This window comes from Eleutherodactylus coqui, chromosome 12 (assembly GCF_035609145.1).
Source record: "Eleutherodactylus coqui strain aEleCoq1 chromosome 12, aEleCoq1.hap1, whole genome shotgun sequence".
Taxonomy (NCBI): Eukaryota; Metazoa; Chordata; class Amphibia; order Anura; family Eleutherodactylidae; genus Eleutherodactylus; species Eleutherodactylus coqui.
The window spans coordinates 115428525-115447953 of NC_089848.1; the positions used below are offsets into that span (position 1 = coordinate 115428525).

Consider the following 19429-nt stretch of genomic DNA (forward strand, 5'->3'; position numbering starts at 1 on the left):
CACAGCAAATGATAATGTGATGTCTGCCTGCAGCCACAACTAGGGGGAGCTCACTGTACATGGATGTATACATACTACTGCACAGAAGAGGAGCTGTAAAACTCTCTCTACAGTGAGCTCCCCCTAGTGGTGAATCTGCTAGAAGGTACATGATGTGTCAGGCCGCCCTCTCACCATGTACCCTATAGCTGTTTCTAGTGCAAGGTGTTTTCTCTATACTACTGCATATCCATTCATGCCTTTTTGAGAGCATCTTCCCCTAAAGCGGCATATAAAGGCAATCTGGAACATACGCAGAAATTATACGGCACAGCAACTAACTCAAGAATGCGTTCTTCTCCAACTAAGAGCCCTCTACTATATCTTTAATGATGTTATCCAGGGTTAGAAAAACATGGCTGTGTTCTTCCATACACAGTGCCACCATTGTCCGTACGTTGTGACTAGTATTGCATCTCAACTCCCATTCACTTCAATGCAGTTCAATTGCAATACCACTCACAACATTATGGACAAGGGTGGCACTGTGTTTCGAAGAAAGCAGCCATGTTTTTCTAACACCTCCTGTATGCTGGGTTCCCATGGGACAGAAATCTCACTGAATGTCCGCAGCGGGGCCACACGCAGGGGTGTAACTATAGAGGGTGCAGGGGATGCGGTTGCACCCGGGCCCAGGAGCCTCAGGGGGCCCATAAGGCCTCTCTTCTCCATATAGTGAGCCCAGTACTATGAATAAAGCATTACAGTTGGGGGCCCTGTTATAGGTTTTGCATTGGGGCCCAGAAGCTTCAAGTTACACCTCTGGCCACACGGAAATTCTGTGAGATTTCCACATTGGAAAGGCTGCTTCAAATCCCATGCCTTGAAGCGGCTTTTCAGCCTGTATTCCGCTGCGGAAATCTCTCCCCATAGAGAGAAGAGAGCCCGCAACAGAAACGGTGATACAATTAACATGTCGCGGATTTGAATTCCGTGCCCCATGTTAGTTTCCGCGCAGCTTTTCCACAACGGACTGTCGGCAACGTGTGAACGAGATTTATGCAAATCTCATCCACTTTGCTGCGTAGTTTCAGCTTCAAAAATGCCTGCGAAATTTCCGTGCGGAAAGTCCGCACAGAAATTCTGCGCCAATTCCACCCTGTGTGAATCCAGCCTTAATGTCCACTATCACAGTTTTCAAGGTCCAAAATTCTCTGCTGATCAATTTCATAACATGTCTGTATTTGGAGCACTGTTTTTCTGCCTACTGCCTCCACTAGGGGGAGTTCCCTGCATATGTATTTATTCAGCTATTATTGAAATCAGTGGGAGATGTATGAATCTATATGAAACGAGCTCTGCTAGTGGTGGTTGCAGGTAGCCGCTAATAACTGTTTACTCTGCTTGCTGTGAAACTAACCGGTATCCCATGGCGGAGATCCGCCATGGGATACTGCCGCCCGGGAGCAGGAGCCAGCAGACTGATCTCCGCTGTCAGCCTATCTGACAGATAGGCTGACCGCGGAGAATTGCAACATGCTGCGAATCGCCGCCCGCGAGCGGAGAATTGCAATGATTCTCCGCTTGTGGACAGGGGAAAAGCACTCTACATAGCAATGCTATGGAGAGCTTTCATAGCGTTTCCCGCGGACGGATTATCACTGCAGGGAACGCAACTCAAACCCGCCCGTGGACAGGCAGCATAAGACTTATAACCTGACATCCTTGCATTAGGACCATAGAAATGTATGAGAGGATGTTGTACTAGATAGAAAGTGTAAACAACATCAAAAGTATATTTTTTAATTATTTGCCCAATAATCCATTTTTTATGTATTTCCTCATTTTCTTCCATCTCTAAAGAATTTCAGTCCGTCTTTTTCTGGCCTGTAGAAGAGATACAGAATCTCAAAATCTTGCACAAAAAAAAAGAAATCTTATTGTATGTAAAACAAATACTAAAACTATAAATGCTGGTCTGGACAGGTGAAGGAGTTGGGTATCTGTAAACTAGGAAGACGCACTAAATGCCACGTTTTGAAACTACAAAAGCAAATCAAATGTGAGGGGGGATTCAGACGACCGTATATCGGCTCGGTTTTCACACCGAGCCGATATACGGTGTCCTCATGTGCAGGGGGAGAGGATGGAAGAGCTAGGAGCAGGAACTGAGCTCCCGCCCCTCTCCGCCTCCTCTCCACCCCCTCTTTGTCCCTCTGCCCTATTTGCAATGAAAGGAGGTGGGGCGGGGCGGGGCTAAGTGGCGAGAATTAGCCCCGCCCCGTCCCGCCTCTCCCCATTGCAAATAGTGCAGAGGGGCAGAGAGGAGGCAGAGAGAGGCGGGAGCTCAGAGCACTGCTCCTGGCTGTTCCAGGCTCCCCCCCCTGTAGAGAGAGAGACGACATATATTGGCTGGGTGGGAAAACCGAGCCGATATACCTTCGTCTGAATCCAGCCTTAGGGTGCATAAAAAGAGTTAAATACTCGTGATTCAAATTTAATATGTGGTAGTTTTTCTTGCAATTATTGATCCAAAGACAATAAAAAAGAACAAACACAAAAATTGTATCAAAGGCTTCCATAACAATTTGGGTGTGAAACCACCCAACACCCCACACGAACATGAGTGGTAGTTTTAGGCTCCACCTATGAACACGGGATCTAAAAATGGGTTCAAAGGCAAAAACTAGATCAGCATATGGGATGGGAATTCTTCCTAAGGCCAGTTTCACATGAGCGTATGAGGGTTGCATTTATGCGTCTGTAAAGGGGGTTACGCTTTAGTTAGCTGTGAAGTAACAGTCATATTATGCTGGGATACATGGTTGTACTTTTATGTGTGGGGAGATTCTGACCTTGAGGTCTTGTCTCGCTATTGTTTCTTTGCCTTTCATTCTATAGGGTAAAAGTGTTTTATTCCATCATTGGCTGTGGTGGGTCACGAGGCGACGTGCAGAAGTCAAGGTTTTCAACGCACTATACAAATCACCTTGCGTATAAGTTGTGCTGCGTCTGGCACCGACTTCTGCGAGCTGGTATTTGGCCTGTGAAGCACATTGTGGAGAGCTTCAATGCACTACGAAAACCCCACTCAGTTGAGGACGACTGTGCCATGTATGAAACGTCTGCGGCAAGCTGGTAACCCACCGCTGTAACTGACCAGAGAGCATATCCTTACTTTAATGCTGAGGCACCAATGCAAGGACTCTGCTCTACCTAAAAACTGTAAGGCTTATTCACTTGGACAAGAATCTCGTGGGAGTTTTGTGCATTGCAAGACATACAAAACTTGCACAAATGGGACTCCATCTTTTGAATACACTTATTCACGTGAATGACTTTTCCCCTCGCAGCAATACTGCAAAGATGAAGATTGCAGCATGTTCCAACTTTTGGCATTCCCTCGGAACGCCTCGCCCATTGTTTTCAATGGGACCTTCAAAGACATTGCATGGCACTCACATGCCGTGTGATGTGCATGTGAGTGTAATCTGATGTTTCCCATTGAAATAAATGGGAAACACTTGTGGACCTCTGACACGTGTGAAAAACGCACTTGACCCAATATCACGGTCACCCATGTGAATGTAGCCTTAGTTTGCACCTCTTGGACTTCCCTCGTACATCCAAGGACTGTTATTGTTGTTTGTTGGAACGGACTATTCAAGTAACTCGCGTCCAAAGATTTAGACGTCTACATCTGTATTAATAGAAAACCTTCATATATTAGGTTCAATAAAGAGTTGCAGCATCATGTCTGGCCCAGCCTTTACCGCCTACAAGAAACCTTTAACTGCCTTGATGCATGCCTGTGACCAGGCTTATTTTGTGAAACACAGCCCAGCTGTTGAGGTACGGTTTGTGGTAACTGAATTCATGTGTAAGCATTGTGCTGGTTGGGATCTGTTGTCTCACATAGGTTCCTAGCAGCACAGCCCCACAGGTGTGAAATGATTGAGCTGGCTGGGTGTGGTGTTCTCCTGCTAGCCATTCACTAGCAGTCTGTTTGCAGATAAATATCCGCCCTCTGCAAGAGAAGGCTGGTATTCCTTCACTCTAGGGTTTGTTGGTCTTGCATGCCTATATTTGTGTTATGTGTTTAAACTGTGGCTTGTCTAGTGTTTGTGCAGGTGGTCAGACATTAGGTATGGATAGCCCCTTCTGTGTTTATGGTGTGAACAGCATAATGTTCTGTATGTCTGTGCTGGTGGCTAGCTGTGAGGAGTGAACTGTTCTGTTCTATGTAGTTGTTCCGTCTTGCATGCTAGCCCTAGTGTGTTGGTGGGTGACTTATGTCCTGTGTGCCAGTCTGTCTGCTTCCATGTATTAACTCTTTAGGGATAGTCAGGACCGAGGTTCCAGCGCGGGCCGCCTTTATCAAGGCAATCGCCTTGCTAATTAGGTAGGGTCCTACCATTCCCCCTGCAGCTTGGGGTCAGTTGTCTTGCTAGTGTAGGGACCGTGAGACACAAGGACCTTTGATCGCTGGGCTCGTGGCTTAAAGGGGTTGTCCCGCGGCAGCAAGTGGGTCTATACACTTCTGTATGGCCATATTAATGCACTTTGTAATGTACATTGTGCATTAATTATGAGCCATACAGAAGTTATCAAAAGTTATTCACTTACCTGTTCCGTTGCTGGCGTCCTCGTCTCCATGGTTGCTGTCTAATTTTCGCCGTCTAATCGCCAAATTAGACGCGCTTGCGCAGTCCGGGTCTTCTTCGTTTCTCAATGGGGCTCCGTGTAGCTCTGCCCCGTCACGTGCCGATTCCAGCCAATCAGGAGGCTGGAATCGGCAATGGACCGCACAGAAGCCCTGCAGTCCACCGAGGGAGAAGATCCCGGCGGCCATCTTCAGCAGGTAAGTAAGAAGTCACCGGAGCGCGGGGATTCAGGTAAGCGCTGTCCGGTGTTCTTTTTTAACCCCTGCATCGGGGTTGTCTCGCGCCGAACGGGGGGGGGGGTTTAAAAAAAAAAATACCCGTTTCGGCGCGGGACAACCCCTTTAAGTGGCTTGGCCAATTCACAAACTAATCCCTTGTATTTATTACAGCAATTCCATCCGTTATGTGTGCTGGTATGCAAGATGAGTGTTGGTTTCCTGTTGGCAGTCCTTATTCCAGGTAATGTCCGTTGGTTATGTATACCATCTCCAGTAACGTTCGTGTGTGCTTGGGGCTCACTTGCCACACAAACGTAACACCATGGTCTTTGGAAGAGAGGAGCCTCTCTTTACCTCAGGCGGTACCCGCTCGCTCCTGGTAAAAGTCGAAAGCGTAAAGGGGTCGTCCCGCGCCGAAACGTTTTTTGTTTTTTTTTCAATAGCCCCCCCCCCCCCCCCGTTCGGCGCGAGACAAACCCGATGCAGGGGTTAAAAAAAAAACTGGACAGTGCTTACCTGAATCCCTACGCTCCGGTGACTTCTTACTTACCTTGTGAAGATGGCCGCCGGGATCTTCTCCCTCGGTGGACCGCAGGTCTTCTTTGCGGTCCATTGCCGATTCCAGCCTCCTGATTGGCTGGAATCGGCACATGACGGGGCGGAGCTACGAGGAGCCGCTCTCCGGCACGAGCGGCCCCATTCAGAAAAGAAGAAGACCGGACTGCGCAAGCGCGTCTAATCGGGCGATTAGATGCTGAAAATTAGACGGCACCATGGAGACGGGGACGCTAGCAACGGAGCAGGTAAGTGAATAACTTCTGTATGGCTCATAATTAATGCACAATGTACATTACAAAGTGCATTAATATGGCCATACAGAAGTGTATAGACCCACTTGCTTTCGCGGGACAACCCCTTTAACGTAGGCCACCATCCCGATGCTGTATGGAGGCCTAGATTCCACAAAGGAGCCTCTTATATGTCCGTAATATAGATTAGTGTCCTGGGCTAACAACGGATCTTGGGACCTAAACTCAGAGCAGAGGTATTGTTCCATCTTCCTTATTTGCATATATTTTCCAGAGGAGCATGCATGGCCTTATAAGTCCCCTCACTCATTTTCTAGGTGCTCTCCTTAAGGAGTGATGATACCCCTACCTATTCACTTCATAGGCCTCTCACTAGCCAAGCCAGGATCCTTCTGCACACTGATGAAACAGCTGTCTGTGTATGGATTCTCCCAATCTTTGTTATAAAGACCTGTATAAAGGGATGGACAATGATTTGCAGCAAGGCTGCCATCCAGTAGGTGGCACTGCAGAGGTATTATTCCATCTTCCTTATTTTCATAGAAATCTATGATGCAATGAATTCAGATCAGGATACACATGGTTGGGCCAGGACACTCGTCCCTGTTTGGCCTCTTTCGCATGGGTGACAGCGATATCACCGCTACAAAATCACTGCAATATCGCAGCTTTGTACACAAGATTTTGTAGCGTCGGTGATTTTTCTCGTGAAAAAATCTCACATCGTGTCACTGCTCCCCGTGATTTTCTTGTGTGATACAATCGCACAACTGTCACGACAAAGTTAATAAAACTTAATATGTTAAAATTGCATTGCGCGGAAATCGCAAATATGTGCGTTGTGATGCTGTAAACAAGGAGGCTTCATAGGGAAACATAGGCTTCAAAATATTGCAAATCGTGACAGTATAGAGCATGCTTGATTTTCTTTTTAACAACATAGGATTGGACAAAACATAGTCAATATGGAGGAACCCATTGGAAACTGTGGGCTTCACATAAATGCGTTTTGTAGCGCTGTTGCATTGCTACAAAATTGTGCGATTTTGTAGCCCCTGTGAAAGCAGCTTTAGGCTAGGTTTTATAATTCTGTTTTTTTACTCGCTCTTGCATTACGCGAAAATCGCACGGTTTTATCGCCTGTGTAAAACCACCCTTAAGGACGCATAAATGCGCTTCTAATATGCTTATGAGAGACTGAAAAAAAAGAGTTTAGAAAGAATAGGTAAAACCAAGAGGAAAATGCAGTCCATCATAAATGTAGGAAAGAGTTCTTTACAGTAAGAGCAGTCAAACTATGCTCAATGCTGTTTTAAATCTAAATAGTATGAAATTATCCTTACGAGAGTGAATAGTGGCTAATATGTAGCACTGATGTGAACACTGATGTGAATGGTGATTTATTTCCAAGTAATGGATATCAAATACTGACCTGTCTCCACCATGTACAGTGCAGTGCCATTACAAGTAAAATGAAAATGGCTGCACACATTCCCCTCACAGTCAGGAATTGAGTTAAATTGTATCTGTCATTCTGTTCTTGCTCATTTTGGGAATATTGTGTGAAGTCTAAAAAAAAACACAAGAGCATAGAATAAACACAAACACATATGTAACATAAATGTATAAACTCTTCCACAGTGCGACATAATTAGTGTATATTAGATTATAAATAGCAGGAAGATATCCCTATATTAACCGCTTAAGGACACGACCTATTTTGGGTATAAGGACGCAACGATTTTTGGCGGATTTTCATCTCCATTTTTCAAAAGCCTTAACTTTTTTATCTTTCCGTCGATGTGGCCGTATAAGGGCTTGTTTTTTGTGTGGCGAACTGTAGTTTTTATTGGTGCCATTATTGGGTACATTGACTATATTGTAAAAGTTTTATAAAATTTTATTTATGATAGCAGGGAGAGAAAACGCATCAATTCTGCCATAGATTTTTGGGTTTTTTTTTTACAGCGTTAATCATGCAGCATAAATGACACAATACATTTTCTCTGTGAGTAGGTATGAGTAGAATGATACCAAAATTCTTATATATTTTTTAGGTTTTTCCACTTATCCGCAATAAAGCCCCTTTTCTTGGAAATCTTTTTTCTTTTTCTAAGTCGCTGCATTCAAAGTCCTATAACTTTTTATTTTTCTATGGACAGAGCTCTGTGAGGGATTATCTTTTGCGAGACGAGTTTTAGTTTTTATTGGTACCATTTTGGGGCGCATACGTTTTTTTTAATCACATTTATTGTATTTTTTGGGAGGCAAAATGCTAAAAATTAGCATTTTTGCCTCAGTTTTTTAGTTTTTTTTTAAACGCTTTTAGCCGTGCAGGATAAAAAGTGTGTTCAACTTATTGTATGCATTTTACGGATACGACGATACTAAATATGTGGGATTTAAATTTTTTAAAAACATTTTTATGCTAATATGAGAAAAAGCACAAAGTTTTTTTTACATTTTTTTTTTGTACATTATTTTTCTTTTTTTTTTCTTTACACATTTTATGTCCCTGCATGGGACCTGCACCGTAGCACCTATCATTGCTTCGATAAGGTATTGCAGGACTTTTGTCCTGCAATGCCTTATCGCTTGTATTAGCGATCACAGGCACTGGCAATCCAGGATGCCGGTATCTGGCGTCCTGTTGCCATGGTAACCCGTCTGGCTCTCCGCGATTATATCGCGAGCGTCCGATGACATCACAGAGGGGGCATGCTCCCTCTGTGAACCCTTCACATGCTACGATCTACATAGGGGTTTACAGCGGGGGGCGCTGCTCCAATGCAACCCTGCTATTGCAGGGGAAGCCCAGCTATCAGTGAGAGCTGGATCCTGCTACTGGATAGTGCGGGATCTCTTCTGATCTTGCGCTATCCTCAGGGCGTAATTTGCAGGTCTAAGCAGACCCTAAGGGGGTATTCCAGGCTTTTATTATTGGTGGCCTACTCTCAGGGTAGGTCAGCAATAGTTGATCGTCAGGGGTTTGCCGCTCGGGATACACAGGAATCAGCTGATCCGTCGGCTCGCTGTCAGTGCATCAAGGCTGGACATCGTCATTGGTGATCAGGGCCAGAAGTGTAATATATGGCTTCACTCCCATTGAAATCCATTCCGTCCCATGTTAAAAGTCCCTTACCTTGGTTGGTTTTTTGTTTCTGTCTAAAACTCCTGGCCTCTTTTCCTCAGATGCTCATGTGATCTCAGTTCTGATCAACTCAGATCTACTTGGGGTTATGGATTTATTTTCTAATCAGATTCTCAGTGTGTGATGCTATTATATAGATCTACCACAGAAACTGCCTACAGAGGGATATAGACACTCCTGTCACTCCTGCTACTGATGATGATCACACAGCTCCTGACACACAGCTATAACAGAGGAGATCACAGCTCATCCTCCTGACTGTATACTTTAGCTCTGTAGCTTATTTAGGTGAATATAGAAGGTAATGATAATAATTAAGCTATCTTCCTAGCAAGCAAAAATCCTATAGCATCAGCTAATGCTGTGCTGATACATCATGGGATAGATGGGAAACTGAAAGTGAAAAAAAATCTCATGCTCAAGATGGTGTCTCATAATGATCAGACAGGGAGCTGCACTGCATGGAAGTGACTGGAATACAAAGAGGAGACCTCCAGAGTGTGATAGGCAATTAGGTGAGCAGGACAGGCGCAGAAAAATGTGTTTTCATTGGAGTGGCCCTTTAAGTGGCCCTCTATACATAGAAGCACATGTTGTTTCTATGTAAAGAGTAGAGTTGCATACGTTGGCACTATGGATTTGTTGTATACGTTGAGAGATTTATCTTCTATATAAGAAAAGAGAAGGTATGAACTTTTCAAAACTCTTTATCATGTATTGCAACAAGTCACAACTTATTGGTCTTTCACTGGACATGACCCCATTAAAAGTGACATCAGCCAGGACTTCATACCTGGATCACTGGAAGCTGTCTCAGGGTCATGTAAGACCAGCATCATGGATCTGCTTTGGTTCAGTTCTTGAAAGGTCACTGTGTATTGTCCTGAGTCGTTCTGCTGGACATTCCTGAGTAGAAGGGAAGCATTTTCTGGGTAGAAGACCACTCTATGTTGATACCTTCCCGCCACAATATGATACTCATTGCTAATCCTCGGGGTTGGAGATGCTTCAGTTGTGCACATGGTCATCTCTGAGAACACAACAATAGAATTTTCATGGTTCCAAATGATCTGTAGAATGCCAGGAGGCTGAGGGATGCTGTAGGTGACCGGCAGAAGAACAGAGTCACCAATTACCCCCTGCACAGGCTCTGTGGGGGCCATAATATTTAGGGCTCCTGAGAAACCTGTAATAAAACGAATCATGGTAAAAAAAAACAAGCCTTTCAAGGGTGTAACTGTTTTAGAAAAAACACATTTTCATCAACCTTATTAATGTGCATTTACACGGATGATTTTAACGAGTGATTTCTCTGCGCTGCGAGATGTACGGAAATCGCATGTTAAAAAAAACCATCATTTTAAATGGGCCTATTTACATGTGCGATGGTTGGTTCACAGTGGTGTAGTGAGATCGAAAAATTTCAGCATGTCCTATTTTGAGTGATTCTGTTCAAGAATTCCTGTATGGGAGGGGAAAAAAATCACATCACACTAGCATGTAAGTCGCACAAAAATCGCAAATTTGTGTGATGCGTTTTTAACTTTAGAAAGTCTTATTGACATTTGCGCAAAAAAAAAAGTGCAAAGGCACTCTAAGGGTGAATACCCACTTGCGTTTTTCTTGCGCGTTTTTTTCACGCAATTGTCAATGGGACTTTCTAATGTTAAAAACACATTGCACAAAAATTGCAAAGCACCAACTTGCGACGCGTTTTTAACATTAGAAAGCCCCATTGACAATTGTGTTAAAAAAACTCAGCGATATTGCGTGAAAAAAAATCGCAAAAAAACGCAAGTGGGTATTCACCCTAAATGTACCTTTAGAGAATGCTGAGGATAAGCGGGTAGGTTCCCTGTTCATATGTAACCCACACGTGCATTGTGTAATGCTTCGTTTCACCTGTGGTGGTGTTGCAGTGAAATGAAACACCTGCTGGCAGATTGCCACACAGTTTAAGGCCTCATGTCCACGGGGAAAATCAGGCCCGCCGTGGATTATTCATGTAGAATCCGTAGCGGGTCCCTCCTGCCCCCAGACATGAGGCCTAAAAATCAGAATTCACTCACCTGCTCCGGACGATGGGGATCTTCCTTACTTCACGGCCGGATCTTCTTTCTTCGGCCCGGCGGATGTGCTTGGCACGCTGGCTGCGTGCCGCGCGCATGCGCTGGGCACATCCGCCGGGCGAAGAAAGAAGATCGGGCCGCAAAGAAGGGAAGGACCGCATCGTCCGGAGCAGGTGAGTTTAATTCTGGTACGGGTCTATTGAAGCCTATGGAAGCCACCCGGATCCGCGGGAGACCCGCACGAAAGTGGAGCATGCCCATTTTTTTTTCCCGCACGCGGATCCGCGCCTGACAGGAAGAATGATATCCGCAGGTATTTAACTACCTGCGGGTGTCCAATGCATCCCTATGTGGCGCGAATCCGCGTGTGGGAGAAACACTGCAGATTTTAAGCCCGTGGACATGAGGCCTAAGGCCAAATGCCCACAAAAGGATTTGTACCGTGATTCCTGCGTCGAAAATCCGCGGTGGAATTCCTCTGCTATTAGGTTCTATGGAACCTAATAGCTTTTCTGCCTACCAATGCAGAATTTTACAGCAGATTTCCCCAGTGGGAAATAAATCGTGACATATTCTATTTTCCGCTGATTTATGCCGCGGGAGGCCTCCATTAATACAGTATTAATGGAGACCGTGGAAAAATGTGAGTTTTTCCGCGATCACCAGCGGGTGCGTATTGTTTACCATCGCGGTATCTCCCGTGGTGTAAATCCGGGGTCATGTCCCGTGAAGGGCTGCGGGCATGAGGCCTAAAGGGCCACTCTAGCAAAAACACATATTTCCACCCCTGCACCCCTCATCTGATTGCCTGTCGCACTCTGGACATCTCCTCTGTATATTGCAATAACTTCCATGCAGTGCAGCCTCCTGTCTGATAATTATGAGATTGCTGCTTTCTCTTTCACTATTATGTGCTAACAATCCCATTATGTATCAGCACATCATTACATGAGCAGCTAGAGACTGTACCATCTCTTCTGCAGAAAAAAATAGTAACATAGGCTGTAAGGCCGGCTTCACACGACCGGCTCGGATTCCACATGCGGCATCCCACAGCAGATTCCTGCTGTGGAAGCTGGCCGGCAACCCTGCGTACCTATGACTTCTGGATTTTTTTTCTATATTTGTATTTCCCGTACCATCGCTAAGTAATGACGCACGTAATCGCAGCCCATACGCAATATTAATTCCTGTAATATATATAGGCCTCATGGCCACAGGCAGGAGTGGATTCCAAGTGCAGAAACCCGCAGCAGATTCCATCCATGCCCGCAGCAATGGACATTTTCTTACCTGCCCGAATGCAATGCAGGTCTTCTTTTCTCCTGCACTGCAGAGTGTGTGGGTGCACCGGCCGTCGTGCCGTGCGCGAATGCGCAGTGTTTTTTTTTTTCAAATCTCCTGCTTTCCTGCGGGTCCGCGGCACGTCTGCAGTGTCAGCTGCGGGTGTGCCGTGGATCGGACGGCTTCCATTGACTTCAATGGAAGCTGCCCATGTGGGAAGCCGCAGAAAATGGAGCATGCTGCATTTTTTTCCCATGCAATCCACACGCCGGGAAAAAATGACAGCTGCAAGTATTTAATTACCTGCGGATTCCCAACGAATGTCTATGGGCATATTGAACTGTGGATCGTTCGCGTGGGTGATCCGCAATTCAATTAAGCCCGTGGACATGAGGCCTTATACATAGTCATGTTTAATCACTTTTTATTAAAGTTTGTGTATACATTAAAATAAAATAAACAGTAGCAAGTAGGTCTCGCAGGACCATATAAATCATATGAAACGTTTAACCATAACATTTTCTTGAATAGTTTATGCATTTCTCCTTTTGACTAGTCAACTTTCATGTGGTATTGTTATAGGAAGGGGATAAATCTCCTACAACTTATGAGGTCAACAATTCAAGCTTCTACATGGGTCCGGTCTACTAAGTGTCAGGGCTCAAACCCACAACCTCTTGTATTCCAGGCAGCAGCTCTCTTCTCTAGGCTATGGACATCCATTGCTCAGAACCTAGCCAGGACTTGGACAGTTCCCTTACTTAAAAACTTAGCCTTGTTCTGTATTTCCCAGTCAGCTAGATCCTGCCTCCTGGTCCTGACCCTGCCCCTGTTCCTGATGGCACTTCCTATATAAACCTATCCTTGCGACTCCTTCAGTGCGTGATTATTTAGCTCTCAGCCTGTGATCAAGCTCCACTGCTACCAGCTTCTCTGCTACTACAACTGTGACCACCCGCTAATGAGCCGGCTTCCACTTGACTACGATTACTGCCTCATCCTTTGTACTGCAACTGTGACCACCTGCTAACGACTCAGCTTCCGCTTGACTACGATTCCTGCCTCATCCTCTGTACTGCAACTGTGACCACCTGCTAACGACTCGGTTTTCTCCCAACTACTCTCCAGTCCGGCTTGGCTACTACACCTGGGCTCCAATCTAGCATCAGGGAGGGTGCCCTGAGGTATCACTAGTGGTGTGAGGTTTAGGTTAACAAGGCCCGAAAATCAAAGGTGTTTTGAAACTCTAGCTAAGGGCTCCACATTGCTATAAATTTCTCCGGGAGGTCTGAATCCTCAGACAGCATTTCCTCCATTGACATGATCTCATTCAATTCCTGTATCCACTCACGGGTAGTGGGTGTTTGTGGAGTCTCCCAATGTCTGGGGATAACAGCACATGCTTCAGTTAAGAAATGGCATAAGAGATCTTTCATTATAGCCTAAATAGATCATGGGAGGATGGAGAGTATGGCAATCTGAGCGGATGCTGTAATAGATCGTCTGGTAACTTTTGTGTAGGTGCAGAACACTATGAATGATCTCAGAATGGTCTCAGTGATGGGCAGTCCCACCACACGTGCAGCATGGTGCCAGTGCCCGAGCCGCATCTCTATACATAGTTAGTAAGTCGCCCCTCAGCCGTCTTTTTTTTTTTTTTTCAACTCAATAACCCCAATTTTGATAACCTCTCTGGGTATTATAGTTCGCAGATTCCATTTATTACTTTAGTTGCCCTCCTTTGTACCTGCTCAAGCTCTGATATGCCCTTCTTGAGTACCGGTGCCCAAAACTGTATACAATATTCTATGTGTGTTTTCTTCACTAACAGTATGTTCTGTATTCATCTAAACAAGCTACAGACCATAATTATACAATCAGGAGGGTTAGTGGTCATCTTTTTTATTTTATCTGTGAGATAGGAACTGTGTCCTCAGCAGGTGTGGTAGGACCCAGCACATAGTAATTATGCTTAAAATTTACTGATGTGAGAACACATAAACCCAAGTAAATCTAAGCTGGTCAGAATTTAGATCACATGACCATCTGAAAAGAAGGGCAGGAGGTTCTGATAGAAATGCATAACGAACCAAACTAGCTAATTTATGTATACTGGCGGGGGTCTAGCTACATGAATACAAAAAAAAAAATCACTGAAGTGGCCCTCTAAAACTGATTGCTAAGGGTCCCAGTAGTGGGGAACCCTATGATCAGTTTATCATCAGGGGACCTTTTAATAAAAGCATGCACAATTCCTCAATTGCCAGACACATGTCTGGGAATTAACAAGTATAGGCTCTGAAATATATCTTCTGTAACACTTGATGTTTGCAATAAAAAGGTGTATAATATACACATGTAATGTAATTCACTTCCATTGGACTGCTAGACACTTTTGCAGTTCTGGAAAACCCCTTTCGGCTTCCTGCCCACAGGAATCATACCCGGTGACCCCCAGAGACCTATACTGACCTGTCTGGATCTGCCGCGAGTGTGTCAGACGGCAAGACGCACATATGCACAGTGCAGGGCATGACACGCTGGAGCTGGGCTATGACGTTCTCACTGCGGAAGTGCCACGGAACGGACGGCTTCCATTGACTGCAATATAAGCTGTCCATACGATTTTCTGCACCAAACAGAGCATTCTGTGATTATCCCCCACAAGCGGAAAATCGCAGTTGATTTCTGCTCATGGGCAGGGAAGCATAGCATGTCTATGGATGGACATTGCTGCGGAATTTGTGGTGAAAATCCATCCATGAGCATTGGGCTTTAAGCAGATTCTGGCAAGAAGCTTACAATGTTTTTGACCTTTTGCCCCACTAATCTATATAGGACCCCTCCCAAGCAATACAGACCCCCAGAATCCCCATAATAAAGACCCCAAACCAGACCCCCTTCTATACAGAACACCTGTATACAGACCTCAGACCAGACTTTATAACAGACCCTAGACTAGACAACAAAATGCTCGGCACTCCATGTTTCTGCACTTTTTTTAAAACTCCAAATGCTCCTTCATATAGTTTCCTGACACCTGGACACCCAGGAGTGAAGCAAAGTGCAGGAATGGGGAGAGCTGAAAATAAAGCAGTGGTTCGAGGTAAATTTGTTATTTCTCCTGAAAGCCTTCTTTTCCAAGAGTCTGCAAGACATTACAGGAGAGTTGGCAAGTATGCGATATATACACAAAAATAGAGGCAATTGGAAGAAGGCAAATACTTTTACACGGCCCTTTTTATTTTCTTACCGCCATGAACACTATACTATATATACTTATATACATTTCCAGATATATGTAGATCTAGGTTTTTGTGTAGCAGCACAAAGGTCACTTACCAATCAATAGAACATGGACACTGAGTCATAGAGGCGATGGCAGCGGTGCAGGCTTCATCTCTGAGGCTTGCTAGCTGCAGAGGACTGGTGTAGTGACAGGAAATGAAATTTCATTAGTTACAGACTTGAATGAAGCTTTCTATAGATGTTATCAAGACAACAATGAAGTAGAACCCATGTGAATATCACCTGAGGCTTCAAACCACACATTGAATATTACCATCTTAGACAATTTTGGTATATCTGTAAGCTGAGGGAAAGTACACAAGATGGATCAGAGGCCATCAGACCGGTAGCCTCTGCAACATCAAGACGGTTCTGCCGACCTCAGTGGGGGTTTAACTTTAATGAATCTGCACCACAATCTTACCTTTGTGCCACATGTGGCTCAAGACAGTTCTTCATAAAGACAAACTCAAATAGCTGTACACTGCAATTGATTGGTGGAAACCGTAGACTGGGCTTACTTGCTGGGCACTTGTTCGGCACTTACTCCAAAGATGCATTTCCATACCCATGAGTAATTGGTAGAAAACTATAGGATGATTTTCCTCCTATTGTCCCTCATTAAATTTAAACATTTGGGGCTAAACCTATGTATTCTTGAGAAAAATTATAATTTTTCATTTTCATGGCCCATTGTTAATTTCACAAAACACATATGGGTTCAAAATGCTCTCAACACTCCTAAATGAATTCCTTGAGGGGTGTAGTTTTCAAATGGAGTCTTGGTGGAGGCCTTATGTTTTGGCACTTTGTGGCCTGCACAAACCTGAAATGGTGCATAGACAAAGGCCTACTAAAAGGGAGGCCTCAAGATCCACAAAGAGCTTCTTCATTTCTGTGGCATGTGTTTGAGTCATGTGGGCTACAGGTGGGATATTTCTAAAAACTGCAGTTTCTCTGATAATCCCTGCTGTGTTACAGAAAATAATGGTATAAAATTGAAAATCTTCAAAAAATGATGATTACGGAAAGGCCACAGGACGGATGGCTTCCATTGACTTCAAAGGAAGCGGTCAGTGTGTAGCCTGCACAAAAATAGAGCATGCTCAGATTTTAATTTTTTTTCCCCCACTAGCAGAAAATCGCAATTGATTTCCGCTCGTGGGCAGGAAAAAGCGCTTTTCCATAGCTTGTTATGGAAGGTATTTGCTGCGGAACCCGGAGGCGGGTCAATAAGAAACAATCACAGCGCAGCTTTCATTTTAACTTAGCAGTAAGTGAGGAGACCAATTGCTGGAGTTTTGGGAGAGGAGTGATAAAACTCATTTAGATTCTATTCAGGCAAGAATTTGCGTTTGTAGCTCTTGCGTTTGTGTACTTGCTGAGGACAATCTCGTTTGATGCTTCTGCAGTAGTCTGCCATCACATTCCTGTCCCATCGCCCCTGATAATGCTCTTCCATCGTCTTCAGATCTTGATGAAAGTGTTCTCCCTGCTCATCACTAACAGCTCCAAGGTTTTCGGGAAACTTATCAAGGTGACTGTTCAGGAAGTGAATCTTAACGCTCATGTTACATCCAATGTCGCGGAAAGCCAACAGCATCCTTTGAACCAGAAGTTCATAGTTTTCTGGGGGTTTTGTTGCCAAGGAAGTTCTTTGTAACCACCACAAAAGACAGCCAAGCTACATTCTCCTCCTTATTCATCTTCCTGGCAAATTCTTCGTCACATATGAGGGTTCAAATTTGAGGTCCATCGAACACACCTGCTTTTATCTTCTCGAAAGTCAAGGAAGGAAAAGCAGAAACAATATGTTGCAAACACTCCCTTTCTCTATTCAAAGCCTTAACGAACTGCTTCATTAGCCAAGTTTGAGGTGAAGTGGGGGGGGGGGGGTGATCCTGTCTCGACTAACTATAGGTTCATTCACAATATTTGGCATCCCTACTTCCAGAGCTTCACGTTTCGGGCACTCCTTCTGTGTGCAGTGTTTCTCCTGAGCTCGGCTGTCCCACAAACACAGAAAGCAAGGATACTTCGTGAAACTTCTCTGCTGTCCAAGGAGGAAATTTACCATTTTAAGATCCACACAAATGATGCAGTTAGGCTCCTGATACTTCAGTAAGTCGAGGACAATGTTTATGTCATTATAATCTTCTCACAGATGAACTGAATGACCAATTGGAACCGCTGCATAAACATTCCCGTTGTGTAAGAGAACACATTTCAGACTCTGTTTAGAGCTATCAGGAAATAGCCGCCATTCTGTTGGACTGTAAGTGGTAACACCTACCTGTCTAAGAAGACTGCTGATATCATGACAGTAAACAAAGTGTTTGTCTTCAGAAAAGAAGTTCAAAAAATTTGTTCCCGCAAAACCATTGAAACCGGGAGTGTCTAAGAGCGTGGGATAGGTCGTATTGATGAAGGAATGTTAGGATATGTGATCATATGCCGTTTTTTCTTGCCGATGCCCTTTGTATTGGTCAGGCAGAAATAACAGTCACTGCTGTGGTCCTTGGGTTCACGCCATACCATGGGAATACCAAAAGGCATGCCTTTGCGTTTTCCTTTTGTCCAGTCACAAAGCATTTCCTCACAATTATGACACAATATGAGGAGCCCAATTCTTGTCTTGATCGCCAAGGGGACTTTAAAATAGTAACACAGTCCAAGGAGAAATAAATTCTTTAAGTAGGCTCAAGGAATATTGTGTGCTGCTTTATTTCATAAACATAGTGCCTTAAAATCAGTACAAGAGCTTAGAGAATGTGTTTCGGACTACATACGAGTCCTTGTTCACCTCAATTTTTGTTACAAGCATCAAGACTTCAATAGACAAACCACATACATTAATTAGTTAATTAAAACAAAAAACCTGATTATTTAACCGTGCCAGCGCCAACGTAAATTTCCTATTGAGTAAATCTCATCCATTAATGTATGGGGTCTGTCTATTTAAGTCTTGATGGGCCTACTTCTGATGTACAGCCTACGGACAGAGAAACCTTCACTTTAAAGGAAGTAGGCTTGCGCAATAGAAGTTGTTTTCAACCTCCCAGGACGGAGCATTCCATTGAAACATATGTTGAGTTGGTGAATCGAGACATTAGAAAATTGCGCCAGCAGGGTAATGTAAAATTGAAGAAATATAATTTGAATAAGAGTGAACGTCTGGCTTTAAACACTCTATCATGTGATGAATCCATCACCATCAAGCCGGCCGATAAAGGTGGGGCGGTGGTGGTGATGGATTCTAATAAATGAGGCAGAAATTCTTAGGCAGTTGGGAGATACACAAGTATATGAGGAGGTATCAAGTAACCCCACCAAACAATATCAAACCTCATTGAAGTCCATATTGACGGATGCATTGTTAGAAGGTAACATTGATCAACCTCTCTTTGATTTTCTGTATAGAGATTTTCCCGTTACACCAACAATTTACGTGCTGCCCAAAATCCACAAGTGCCTTTTAAACCCACCAGGCCGTCCTATCGTGTCTGGCTGTGAGTCATTATTTAATAATGTATCCATTTTTTTGGACAAGGTACTATGTGGTTTTGTGAAGCAGGGTAGTTCGTATATAAAAGACACAAGTGACTTTCTGTTAAAACTGAATAGTGTTTGGATTTCTGATGATGTCATTTTAGTATCATTTGATGTCACTTCCTCATACACATCAATAACACATGAAAGGGAACTAGATGCGGTCAGACAGAAGATTATCTCATCTGACTTCTCAGTCCAGTGTGAACATATTGTTATGACATTACTGGAATTCATTTTGTATAACAGCTATTTTGTTTTTGGTGGTAAATACTACAGACAGCGCTAGGGGACCGCCATGGGCTCCAACGTGGCACCAATTTATGCTAATATTTATATGGATGCATTTGAAGAAGAACATGTATATACATCTGCCCGTTGGCCCATGGTGGTCTCCTGGTGGCTTTACATTCGTGAT

The 19429-nt window shown here is 44.2% G+C and overlaps 1 protein-coding gene and 1 long non-coding RNA gene across 2 annotated transcripts in view; one reads left to right on the forward strand and one right to left on the reverse strand.

Annotated features, from left to right (window-relative positions):
- LOC136586650 (uncharacterized) overlaps window positions 1-19429 on the forward strand; it is a 274484-nt gene that overhangs the window by 116025 nt on the left and 139030 nt on the right. The window lies entirely within an intron of this gene.
- On the reverse strand, window positions 1792-15602 carry LOC136586887 (HEPACAM family member 2-like). Its single transcript, XM_066585168.1, has 4 exons — window positions 15517-15602; window positions 9615-10007; window positions 7103-7239; window positions 1792-1866 (listed from the first exon to the last, which is right to left on the reverse strand). The coding sequence occupies exons 2-4, from the start codon at window positions 9982-9984 to the stop codon at window positions 1837-1839; spliced, it is 537 nt and encodes a 178-aa protein (XP_066441265.1). The 5' UTR covers window positions 9985-10007; window positions 15517-15602; the 3' UTR covers window positions 1792-1836.